Genomic DNA, 13,690 nt, shown 5'->3' on the forward strand with positions numbered 1-13,690 from the left:
CCAGTTAGTGTGTTCTGCCAGAACAGACGATATATACTATACCATATTGCTTTGACTTTTCGTGACTTCTGCATCCATGTTTCGCAGGATATCATCCAACAAATAAAACCATTTTATAGACGGAACGTACATTGTGTCAGTCCCGGCACCAACATATTTTATTTTTATTACAATTTAATAATTTTGTCAGAATAAGTAGTTAATGCCTACTAAGTAGCCATTAATATTTCTTTTTAATTTTTAGATCTACCTACTCGCAAGAGTTGAAAAAAATAAAAGAATCAAAAAAATCTGGTGCCGGGACCGACACAGTGTACGTTCCGTCTATAAAATTGTTTTATTTGTTGGATGATATCCTGCGAAACATGGATGCAGAAGTCACGGAAAGTCAAAGCAATATGGTATGTACACATCAATAATAATTGCTACTATAGGTAGAATATTACTAATGAACCGATCGAATGTTTAAAAATATTTTCGGCGCCTTCACCAAATTCCTACACATCAACATTTCGTCTCGTGTTAATTTATTGACATCTTTATTATTTTTCGTCGGAAGGCTATAAAATTTTTTCTCAAATGAAGCTAGTATAATATTACGTTTAAACAAAAAATATTGATTTATTTGCAAATATGGTCTGCAGAACTAGCTACGGTGACAAGTTTTTAGCAATTTTATGTTACCTTACTTCGTAATTTGGGTATCACGGGTTAGGTTGATCACTATATTTTTTGTATAATACTAATATTATCAATTAAACACATATTTTTTATTAGCTTGTCAATAAAATACTATAAAAATACCTAGTTTTTAAATTAAAAATTATAAAATTTATTTATTTTTCACTTAGTAGAAAAACTATTAAATTGAATAATCGATACATTAATTTTAGAATATACAGCGGTGAATAATATTATTGCTGTATTAATAAGTTGAAATCAAAATAATTCATACAAAACCGAAAATAGTGAGATTTTCATAAAAAATCGAAATAAAAATAAATATTTTTTTTCATTGATTTTTTTTGTCGGCATCAAACATAATAATAATTAGCATAATTTTCATCATTAGAGTTTCAATATGTTTTATATTGTAAGTATTAAATTTATTTAATTTTTTTCACTTTACTCAACTCAATATTTATTCTCCATTTTTATATCTCAATAATACTTTTGCTAATGACATTTGAAATTTCATTGTTATCTTTGTCAATAATGAATATACTTAACAGCAAGATTGTTGTCAAAGATGTACAAAAAAGTACACTATTTCTATTGAAATATATATTATATATAAAACCTTAGTATCACGGAATAAGCTCAGTTTACCTCATTCACTTATTTTTAACTACAAATAACAACGCAGAGAGTTCTTTTTTCTCGCAAAATTTCTTCCTCCAATTCTTCTGTTATAGCCATTACAACTGAAGTTATTAACTTGTTTATTTTTGCTTTGTTACGTTGTGCTCTGTTCATTTTGACACGTCACTCACTAATGAACTGTGTTCGGACACTTTTCAGTTACTAATTCACTAAATCACTCGCCACTCTACTAAATCACTCGCCCGGTCCGGACCGGCCTTAATGCCGCAAAATCGAGTTATGAAATCTTTTTATGTAATATTTATGATAACTACATATTTGATAAATAATCTAAGCCATTAATAATGAATTGACAATGAATCTGTATGCATGTTTCTATCGATGTTTATCGCAATGGCTACATGATAATATTATTACATTACAATCTATTAACAATCGTTGAATGAATAGTCCACACAATAAACTTGCAGAAGTATTCAAGCTTAGTAAATATTTTATAATATTTAACATTAATTAGGTATAATAATATCATAGGTGATTATACATCCTAAGCAGCTTACTTAGCCTAGTGATTATTTCATGATTTTTTGAGAATCTCGCTGATGACTTCTCGAGAAATGGAAATTATCGAAATTTCGGAAAACTAATTTCTTGAGACAGGAGATTGGCTTCTTGTGATTATAATTAGCGCAACAATTTTCGATCACAACCTCTCATGGTACACAATGAAGATATTTTATTAGCAATAATAATTAATATTCTTATAAAATACAAACATAGACAATATATCTTGACCACAATATTTCAATTATTTACAAGACGTGTACCAAATGAGCCTCGTCAGAAAGCTCAAAAATATTAGACAGATACTTAAGTACGAAGATTCCACACTATCAAATGTAAAACGACCGTTGCACCACAATCATAGCCCCCGCAAGGGGGGGGCTGACAGGGTTCTAGCCTGGGGGCCCGGGTTCAGGAAGGGCCCGGCGTGGCGAACCGACCAGATAAGTGAGATAAACACACATCACAGATTTGCTCTGATAGTAAAAAAAGTCGCCTGCGGTGCTATTTTGATGTGATATTAATAATTAAAACTATTATTTGGTTGTTCGATGCAATTTTTTACTGTGTGCTCCATCATTCAAATAATGGATGTACTCGTATATATTAAAAAATCGCTAAAAATACACAATAATTTGGATAACGCTACTGCAGCTCGTCACACTAACTTTACCCTTAGCGATAGGTAGGGGGGGCGCCAAATATCCTAGCCTGGGGGTCCGCTTCAGGATATGGGGGCCATGACCACGACTCTATTAGTGTATTTTTAACACATACGTGTCTTATATCGCTATCTTATGCCGCTAAACTAGATTATCCCATTGATCCAGCTAGATCGCCAATTGGGTCATTTTATATCTTTTGTGTACCACTGGATACATGATGTTTCGAGCGATATGGTCTGCTTAGTTCCACTTCGACGTCTTTTTGATTTGTATTAAATATATCTGACACTTCTATTTGTTCCCTTAACCGTTCGCTATTTTTTTGATCCTTGCAATATACACACATATATATATCCATGCCTCATTGTTACTGTTATCTTTTCAAGCCTCTTTTGAATTTAAGCTAAATGTTTCGCCGGAAGAACAGACAATATAGGCAGATACTATCAGTAATAATATTATTAGAACTCATTACCTATGCAAACGAAAAATGCGTGTTATGAGTAGATTGCAGAGGGTTCCATGAATAAACACAACACGAAGAAACAAAACAGAACAGCGATAATTAATATTATGACTATGACTTTTCAGGAAAAATATAATATTTAATATTGAAATTGTCGTAACTCATATTATATATTATGTTGTATAGATTTTTAATAAAATCAAATTATATAATTATTTCTGCATTCCTAATCGCTGGAGAGCCTCAATTAAACGGAACTCTGCTCGATGTTGCCGGCAAGCTAGATAGGTAGGTATAATATATCTCAGATATAATATCTTCAAAATGCTTGGGTGACTAGGTACAACGAAATGATGACTTTAATAATTTTGTGGGGTTGTGCATGATCATCAAAATCAAGCAGATAAATTGAGGTTTTTACGCCGAATGGCCAACATAGAGTGATTAAATAATATATTAAATATATCTATATATATTATGTATTTCGTTTATAAATTTACGTTTTATAAGTATTTAATTAATAAATAGATACGATAAACATGAAAGTTTTATTTTTCCCCTGGCTGTTCTGTTTCGTCACTGTTCTGTTTTTTATGTTATGTTTCTTCATGTTCTGTTGTATATATAATGTTCCGTTTTGTCCGGTTACCATTCCAGAGTATTACTAAATAAGGGAGGTACTGCAGAAGTGGTCATTTTTTAAATTAAAAGTTGCAAAGTTTTATAATATGAAAATAATTATGCAGCAATTGAAAAGAACTGGTAGTGCCAAACGGCAGTGGAACGATGTGAATGACTTCATGCATAGAAATTATTAAAGCAACGAGGAATTTATTAAAATATTATAAAATATCAAATGAAAGTTCTCACACAATAGTCATGTTTGTAATTTAGATGAAATATGTCGACACTCTACAGTTATTTGGTGGCGCTATTTTTCCTGATCTTCGTATATAATCCAGTAAGAAAAAATATTACAAATATAATATATTAAACATTATCAAATAATTTTACTTCTAATCTGGTGAAAAAGTGTACTTAAGGGGGGACATGCTCGTCGTAGGTCAAAATTGGGTTTTTATTGTATTTTCAAACCATGATCCTGGACACTCCTTAAACGTTGTAGATAATCTATTTATATAATTTTAAAGCCTTATTATCCCTCATATTTATTTTACACATTTTATGACTGCATAAAGTATTTTTGTTACATAAAATAGTATTCTTTTAAACCTCTCGCTCTAATGTTTTAGAATATAGTCATATTTCGGTACATAACTGTGCAGTGGTGTTAAGATTTTTTATGTTTATTAATTTTTAAACGCATTTATAAAACCATTAGTATAATTTATCACGAGATAATTTTTGTAAAATATTCACGATAAAAATTATATTGATAATCTCTGTGATTCCAAATTTGACATTGACACGCGCGTTACTATATTATTGGTAGTAGATTTCTGTACAAATATTATGCAATCCATAATTCGAGAAACATGTTGTAAAATTAAATGGCATTTGTAACAAATTTATCCTCGATAGACAATTTTAGTTTCAAATTCGACCGGCTGCCAACTACTTACGATGGTAGATCTTTACCCTGTGAGTCCCTGATAACTATCTTAAAAAATGGTAGCAACAGATGTTTGCTTTCCCAAACTAATGCCAATTGGAAGGGTGAAGTACAAATAATGATGTATTCAACCAAAATGCTTTGGGTATTGATGTAATCCATTAGCGTGAGGTGAGCTTAAATTGACGTTGCTGATAAATTATATTTAGCCCTCTCTATGGCTGTGCTTTACGATTTTTATGATCATGTTTTAAAATGTAACAATCTCCAATGTTACTTATTTTCTTTATATTTTCCATGCCGTGTGGTGAATATATTAGACCTCTCTTATGTACTGTCGAATAGTCTTAGGCAACCATGATTGTCAGCAACCAGTAAGTGTGACTGGTCGCCGCAACCACGTGCGTAAACGTTGATTTCCTTTCTCATGCCTCGTGTTTGCTATTTACCTGGTTGCCGGTAACTGGTTGTTAGTGCGTAAGGGGCCCTAAAGTTTACAATGTCTGTAAATAAAGTTGAATTTAAATCTTATACTATATTACACGTAATAATATTATTGTAATTATTCTAGATAACGACTTCACACAGGGACACGGGTTTCTTAAATATTAAATCCGTTAAAGACTCGTTTAAGAATTGGGGACATCACTCTCTTGCGCAGACTTGTTCGTCGAACGGGTAAGCATTTAAAGTAATATTTAATTATATTCACCAGTAATAATTCGATGTCGTTATTGATTCCAAATTATTTGTACGTTGAGTGAGGGTGCGACCATTTGACAGTATTTTTTAAACTGTGATGAGTAGACCGACTATTTCTTACGTGATTTTTATTCAGAGGTACCTATGTAGGTAAATATTCACCGTACCTAAGTTCTCACATACTTGTTATTTTTCATCACCGTAGGTACACTACATCTAATTCATAATGTGTTACTACGACTGAATTGTTCGATAGTTTGTATAAAATAATATTAATACTATAAAATGAAAATTGCTCTGAGTTAATAACGTCTTTTGTACTAAATCAAGTGTGTCTAGTTGTATAGTTCTCCGTGTATTACACTGTACTACATATTACAACTTATTTTTTGTAAAAAGAGTTCATTACATTATTAACGCATTTTTAAATTAAAAATTGTTGTAGTCCTATTTGAGTTCGGCCATGAAAAAAAAATACTTGAAACTCCGGTCTCCGGTGATGAACCAAAAATTTGCATATTTTTATATGTAGGTACCTATTATCAGATCCATCTGAAGCGTCGGAACCCGGTGGTTCTTAATGCATTACGCATATATGCAATGTGATAAAATGCACGACTATACAATATTATTATTAAGTAATATAAAAATATAAGTACACACATAATAAACCTATATATACTTAAATACACACACACGCAAATAAACAACTGCCTATCTCAGATCAGAACTATTGTTAGTTATAGTATAGCCCCTCATTAGCCTCACCATAGTGATAATATACGTAAAAGCCTCGCGAGGCAAATGCTCGGTCAGTCAGTTCGCGACTCTCCCGAGGCAAACGCACGCGCCGCCTCGCCCAAGCGTTCCGCGGCCGATCCAAGCGTTGTCGGTTTGTCGATGCTCAAAGGTGCTGCGCACGGCAGCCTTGCGTAACGTTAATATACAGCGATTTTCGCTAAACAAATGCCCGATGCAGCCTCGCGAGGCTCCTCGCTCAGTCAATACGCGGCTATTAAGTATGTACTGAATAATAACAATTTTATTTTCAGTGCAAGACTTCTCAACTTGGTAAACTTAGTATGCAGTACAGCACAAGCTCTGAATGCAACGGCAAGGGATGCATGTTATGGATGTTTTACCAGATTTGCTACGTTAGCTCAGGTGTGACATGTCTTACATTATTAAAATCATGACAAGTGCATAAAAGCATATATATCTTAGTCATGCCCCTCACATCCTGAATCGGACCCCAGACCAGGATCTTTGACGCCTTTGACTTAGTGATTTTTCATATTTTTGAATAAAACCACTTGAATTATTAAGTTCTTGGCACTCGGCTTCATGACATGAAGCACTGATCGCGGCCCCCTTTTGCGCATCTATTCTATACACAAGACTGCCATATGCCGCTATCAACAGGTATCGAGGGTAGTTGTTCATTTTGTTGTATCGAAGTATTAGCACTTATTGCAACAATTATAATAAGTTAGCCGTCTAAACAGTCAAAACTGTCATCTAGCTCTAACATTTAACACAGGCAAGAGAGGTGCTGTTAAAACATATCACTTAATGTAACAATTACAATTAACGTATTGTTACAGTAAGTGCTAATACTTCCATATAATTTCCGGAATTTCGGTGGTTGCAGGTTCGAGTACTCTTCGGCAACATTTTTTTTCTAATATGAATTTTTCTGAGGTTAACACTGTTTTAACATTAATTTTAGGGTCAGCAACAATTATCGGCACTTAGTTTATGTGCCTCGACATATTTTGCTGGCACACCATATGCATCATGCGCTACAAGATTAGCAGTAAGTACATATATGTAATATAATATAATGAGGATGGCCATGATGGCCTATAACGTCGTGGGTTCCAAGTTTGAATCCTGGGTCCGGCAAATACACATTTTGTTTTTCAATTTGTGTTTGAGTCAGAGTATGGACCTAATAGGTTGGGCAAGTGGTTAACATCCATTTCTTTTAAAAATATGTTAATACAAAACCTCCATTCTGTGGAGGCCCACATGATCTCATTAGGATCGCATTTGGTCAAAAAAAATAACATGTAATCAAATAAAACTCACATATATATAAAGCTAATGTCATCTGTAAATAGCAATAAGCTATTTAACTGCTGAAAGATATTATAGACTACATTGTAACAATATTATTAATGATGTAAGTACTTATATTACATGGTGGGTCATACGCTCCTCTCAGTGTGTAGAATGTACCAAAATTCTAATATTTCAATCTGAAAATCAAATATTTGGTGTAGTGATGACCCATTTTTGTTAGTAGGTATAATAAATACTTCATCAGTGGAGCCAGAAATTAATGATCAAGGAAGAAAATTACAATGCCATTATCGGTCTAACACGTAATTTTGCTAAATTTACAGACAGTGGTGAGTTCTACGGGAGTTTTTACTCCTACAAATGGCCAATGTACCACAGGATATTGCGAATTTGTACGATGTCTAAGGAAGGTCAACTCTGACAGTGTGGTAAGAATATGAAAATATAATTATTCTACTTGAAGACATTATGAGTGTCTTTTCTAGTATGATTTGTTCAATATTATGTTATCCATTCAAAATAATTACGAGATAAAAAGAACTTACAACGTTTTTAAATTTTCTGTTGAATTATTATGCTCAATATGCTCAAACTTGTACTTGATATGAAGTAAATAAAAAACAAACAAACAAATGTAGAATATTGAAATGTCATTTTGATTTCCATAGTAAAATGAAAACTGAAAATGAATTCAATTCTGCTTAACGCTGGCTATAAGTATTAAAAGAATGTATTGGCATCGTGTTCTGGTATATTCTAAAAGTTTCAAATGTCTAGCTAGTCGGGAAGTTAGTTAAAAATCGATTGCAAGATTTGTACTGGACAAACAACCACCGGACAAACAAGAATACGAGCTAATAAAAACATTGTAAAAATATACAAGCACGACGTTTCAGTTAGAAGTTAAGTTTAATTAAATGGTAACATTGTTACATAATATGGCAATTTCAAAAAATATATGTATGTACCTACCTATATTGTGAACGGGTACTATGAGCTCACAATACTGCCCTGCTAAGTAAAAAGACAGTGTTTTTGGTTTTAGTGAAATAAGAACCCAAATTTTAAGCTACATTTTCTCTTATGTTATGTAAAATTATTGGATTGTTTTACATAATCTCTCAATATACAATGTCTTTTTACTTAGCAGGGCAGAATAGTTGTGTCGCCAAAATCTCCCAAATAATGTTCGATAAAAACGTCAGTTCGCTGGAGTTTTTTTTAGTGTGACAGACAAACATTGAGTTTTAAAGTAAGTATAGATTATACTTATACCACGTTGGCCTAGTTCGTAGAGTGGTCGTCTTTGTATAAATACGGCTGGTCAATAAATGCATGCTGTTTTTTCAATGGCGGTATTAAGGGGGCGAAAATTTTTTTATTAATGATTTTATTAAAAATACATAATATGTTATTAAATTACATAAACCCAACCTTATTATATGAAATATATGAAGTACCTACGCATGTTGCTTACTGCCGAATGGTGGGAAATTGAGTACTAAGCGTGAATTGTACAACTATTTATTACGTACATATTATATTCTTATTTATGAAATTTAAATATCCGCTCTATGACGAATACATCACAGTTGTTTATTGTCATATCTGTTGTCGAAAATCATTGTTTCGAAGCGTCAAATGAATGTCTGTCAATAGTGTCATAGTATAAATAAAAAATCGTTTCTGCCTAAATATAATTCTTGTGCGCCAGAAAATGAACCAATTCACAAAGATACAATGTTTTAAGAAAAAAACAATTATTAATTAATTGTTTCATGACTTTGATTGACTTTGACAGTTATTTAACATCAAAAAGACGCAATTTTCTTCCATATAAATTAATATATTTTTTTTATAAATTGCGCCAGAATGTTATACATCTAAAAGCTAAAATATGTTATTATTTTTGTTATAACATTAATATTTTGATGACGAAAAAATTTAATATTTTGGTCTGGCATCTGGATGGTAGTCGCCCTTGGCACGGTTCTGGGTTTATCGTTAGTATGGTTCATAGCAGGGCTCGAAATGGACCGTAGCGCACCGGAGCGCCGTTCCTGTTCGTGAAATCGGTAAAATTATCGCTCCGTCTCGTGGAAAAAATAATTTGACCATCTGAGCTAGATAGGCCATATAATAAAAAATCTAACACGCCTATTTTTATGAAATACACATAAAATTTGATAACTAAGTCTTCTAACTATGATAACTATGTATTGTTCTTCAGAAAACTGTCGAGCGCTCCGGTTCGTAAAATTTTCCATTTCGAGCGCTGGTTCATAGTAAATAATATTTAATGTGGGTGTTTATATTGATAATACATTATATTATATTCTTTAAAGATCGCTCAATGTGCCCGCGAAGTGCGGCTTGCGGGACCAGCCATAAACGTGACTGTAGATAGCAGCAATATCCGGTACTACACAAACATCACCAGCTGTATCCTCGCCAAGTCTAGATGCAACCTCTACAACCCAATCACCGGCGACACCCAATTCCCTGGTCTCACCACAGTTAATACGGGAAAAGTACAAACCCAAGTTCCACTTTATAATACTCTGCAAATAACACCAGACGGCACATTGCGCGTAATCTCTTTTCCCGCCACGATTATGGTTTCGTCGACATTTTGCTCGTCTCAACCAAATACACTCACACAATCTAATTGGATGAATGATCAATGCCCTTAAAAAAAAAAAAAAAAATTCCGACTTACCACGGCTAATAAGGGTAAACTATAAACTGAAGTTTTCTCTTTGTAATATCAGTTTTAAGCAGGCGCGCACACAGGGGGAGAGTTTTCGCGTCTGGAGCCCCCCAGAAACGGAAAAAAATACAATTTACTTAGGTAAATTGAATATTTCTACATTTTATTTTTCGTCAGAATCACATGACTGAGGATCGTGAGCCGATGATTAGGTTGTTAAATAGCCTATGAACGGGTTGGCTCCACTCCTCTAGGCATTCTGCGACACGAAAGAACAGTGATACTCATAACTTTGTGCAACTATCTGGGGCATTAAAAGTTTGCTTTAATATAATACAATACAATACAGCGCGGACAGCGAGACCTGAACCCGCCCCCCCTTGTGTGCCCGCCTGTCTACAAATATTATAAAGCTGGGTACGCATAAGCAAACCGTAACTGTGATCGTTGCAGATACACAACCGGTATGGACGCCATATAATTAGTTCGCGAGCCTAATAAATAATTATTTCGCATTGGTTAAAGTATCAACGGGTCTATTCTACACACAAGGCTGCTTTCGGTCCGCTACGGCAGCTAAATAGGGTAGGAAAGTATCGAATTATTAATACTTATTGTAGCAATTAGAATAATTTAGTTATAATTGCTACAATGAGTAGATAATATGTTTTAACAGCACCTCTCTTAGCTGTGATAAATTTTAGACCGAGATGGACAGTTTTGACAGTTCAGACGTTTAACTTATTGTAATTGTTAATACTTCGATACTATTCTACGCTATTTAGCTGCTGTAGTGGACCGAAAGCAGGCTTGTGTATAGAATAGACCCGCTGGACCGGTTACAGTTACGGCTCGCTACTGAGTACCCGGCTTTAGATGGCGTGAAACGAATTTGGTTTAATCATTATGACTGTTTTGTCCCAACAGAATATTATAATCAGTAATCACAAAATCTTTTTGGGTGAATGCTCCAGGCCTCTAAACCGATTACCCACCATAGGCAATATTGGGAATTTACAAACCTAGTTTTCCTTTATAACAGGATGTCATTACGACCGGAAGGTACGTTATGACCCATGAGTGCTCGCTTTTCTTTTGGTGTAATATAATAATATGGTATTGTCCCATATTATGTCTACTCATTCAGTCAAATTCGTTTGAATGTCCAGTGTCTTTCAACGAGCTTAAATTTATAAAATTATATTATAGATACTATTATTATCATTACGTAATAATAAATTGACATATTTAGGTACTTATAATATAAGAGTGACAATATGTACACTAAAATAACAATAATTATTATTGGAAGCAAATGTAATTGTGGATGTTATAATCCTTCAAGGGGATATTTTTTGTTCTCATATTTTTGTGTTCCTAAAATTACAAAAAATGGTCGTCAGTAATAACAAAATATAAAATAATACCTCAGTTGTACTTGTACAATGTTTGGAAATTTCAGTGTGATTAATGAGTGCATCGGCAGCAAACAGTAAAGCCCAGCACAGCGTCCATAATGCGATGATTATGGGTTGAAGTCCCATTAAGTGTAAATATTTTTTTTCTTATAAGTATATTGTATATTGTATGTTTGTGATATGTTATGAACGTTTACACTTTAAATAAAGAATACCGACTATGTTCGTAAAACTTGCGTATTATTCATTTGTATACATATAGTTTAAATTAATATAAGTATATTATTAGGTTTATTTTGACTTGTAAATACATGTATTTAGTAGTAGAAATCATACAAATCGACAGTTATCTGTCATCTATCTAATTTGAATGGAATCTTGATTTTTATATGTATAATGATTACACCCACGCTGGCCAAGCGGTTACGCGATAGGCTTATAATGCGTGGGTGACGTGGGTCCCGGGTCCGGATTCTGTGTCTGGAAAATTTATACGTTGTTTTTCAATGTGTATGTGGACCCAAAGTATAGATCTGATATGTTGACCAAGTGGCTAACATTCATTTTTCGGAAAAAACGAATATCGAACACACACTGAATTTAGGGCGCGAAGAATGTCGTAACGGTGAAAATAAATGTGGGGGAGGGTTTTAGTTCCAGAAACGACTGTCGTGGCGCAGACGACTCGACATGAAACGGTGTATTGGAGCGATGACTGATGGGCGATGGCAGTACGGTAGGTACCTACAACACTATTTGCAGTCACGATAACTATTGGCAGACAACAAGAAATCGGCGATAACAAGAAGTCGCTATAGTCGCATCGCATGTAGAAGAATTCTAGTCACGTATCTGTCATGGCGGCAACGGATGTATCGGCTCTTCTTTTAGATGCGACTCCTATTCTTCTTCGCAATAAACCAAAGTTTTACTAATAATCATTCTAACATCACTCCTGATAGCTTTAGACATATTTTTATTATAAAAAGCTTCAAATTACATAAATTTCTAGGTCCGTACACCACGGGAGCGTAAAATGAAATGATAAATTTGGGGGCGTCCCTCATTTGAAAACGGAAAACTGCACTGGAGAGGGTTGTTAGTTCTCCGTTTTAACACGTGGACAAGAAGTTCTTGTTTGACAGTAGTGGTGGGTTTCAGTACGCGACCACATTAAATTTCAATTACATTTTTAACTATCTACAACTCAACATTCATTCATCTTTGCCTCATGCAAATTTTCAAGTTTTTATTTTAAAAATTAGGTGAGTGAACACAAAAATATCCCTCATTTTAAATATAAAAATAATGTACTTACTTAATAAGAAAATGTTAATAATTAAATTATTTATTAATATATTGATTACAATATATACTATAAAGGATACATAATCATAAAAACAATGATGGTTTTTTAGAAATTTCGTCGCACGTATAGTTGAAAATTATTTGCCGCTAAACTGAAGTACTTACCGTCTTTATCATATGTGATATACAAAATAGTCACTAGGCTAAGTAGCCTAGTGACTATTTTATGATTTTTTGAGAATCTCGCTGATGATTTCTCGAGAAATGATAATTCTCGAAATTTCGGAAAATTAATTTCTTGAGACATGAGATTGGCTTCTTGTGATTATAATTAGCTCAACAATTCTCGATCACAACCTCTCATGGTACACGGTACACAACGAAGATATTTTATTAGCAATAATAATTAATATTCTTATAAAATACACACAGAAAATATATCTTGAACACAATATTTAAATTATTTACAAGACGTGTACCAAGTGAGCCTCGTCAGAAAGTTCAAAAATATTAAACAGATACTTAAGTATTACGAAGATTCCACACTATCAAATGTAAAACGACCGTTGCACCACGACTCTATTAGTGTATTTTTAACACATACGATGTGTCTTATATCGCACAAGCTAAGGCCCGTTTCAGACGGGACACCGGTGTCGCGCTCGTATTAATATAGGAGGCCTTTGTATTCGAATAAGGGGGAATTTGTATTATGTTTATGAACGCCCCAGAGCTAATAAGTCAACGCTGACCGTGTCCGGTACACTTTTCCGTCGGCCGCTACATTCTCAATCCGCTGATACACTTGTTTTTATTACCGCAGCCAGTTTTACGTTCTAATTTATAACGCGAAATTATGCATTGACTCTTTAGCTC

At 33.7% G+C, this 13,690-nt stretch overlaps 1 protein-coding gene across 1 annotated transcript; it reads left to right on the top strand.

Annotated features, from left to right (window-relative positions):
• Nucleotides 1-365: 365 nt before the first annotated feature.
• LOC147064020 (uncharacterized) lies at nt 366-10,071 on the top strand. Its single transcript, XM_085959135.1, has 6 exons — nt 366-401; nt 5,163-5,269; nt 6,346-6,457; nt 7,023-7,109; nt 7,702-7,806; nt 9,724-10,071. Exons 1-6 carry the CDS (start codon nt 366-368, stop codon nt 10,069-10,071), a joined length of 795 nt encoding a protein of 264 aa, XP_085815261.1.
• Nucleotides 10,072-13,690: the final 3,619 nt, after the last annotated feature.

The sequence above is a fragment of the Rhyacophila brunnea genome, unplaced genomic scaffold (assembly GCF_057557595.1).
Source record: "Rhyacophila brunnea isolate RB1 unplaced genomic scaffold, BYU_Rbru_1.0 scaffold_8, whole genome shotgun sequence".
Classification (NCBI taxonomy): domain Eukaryota; kingdom Metazoa; phylum Arthropoda; class Insecta; order Trichoptera; family Rhyacophilidae; genus Rhyacophila; species Rhyacophila brunnea.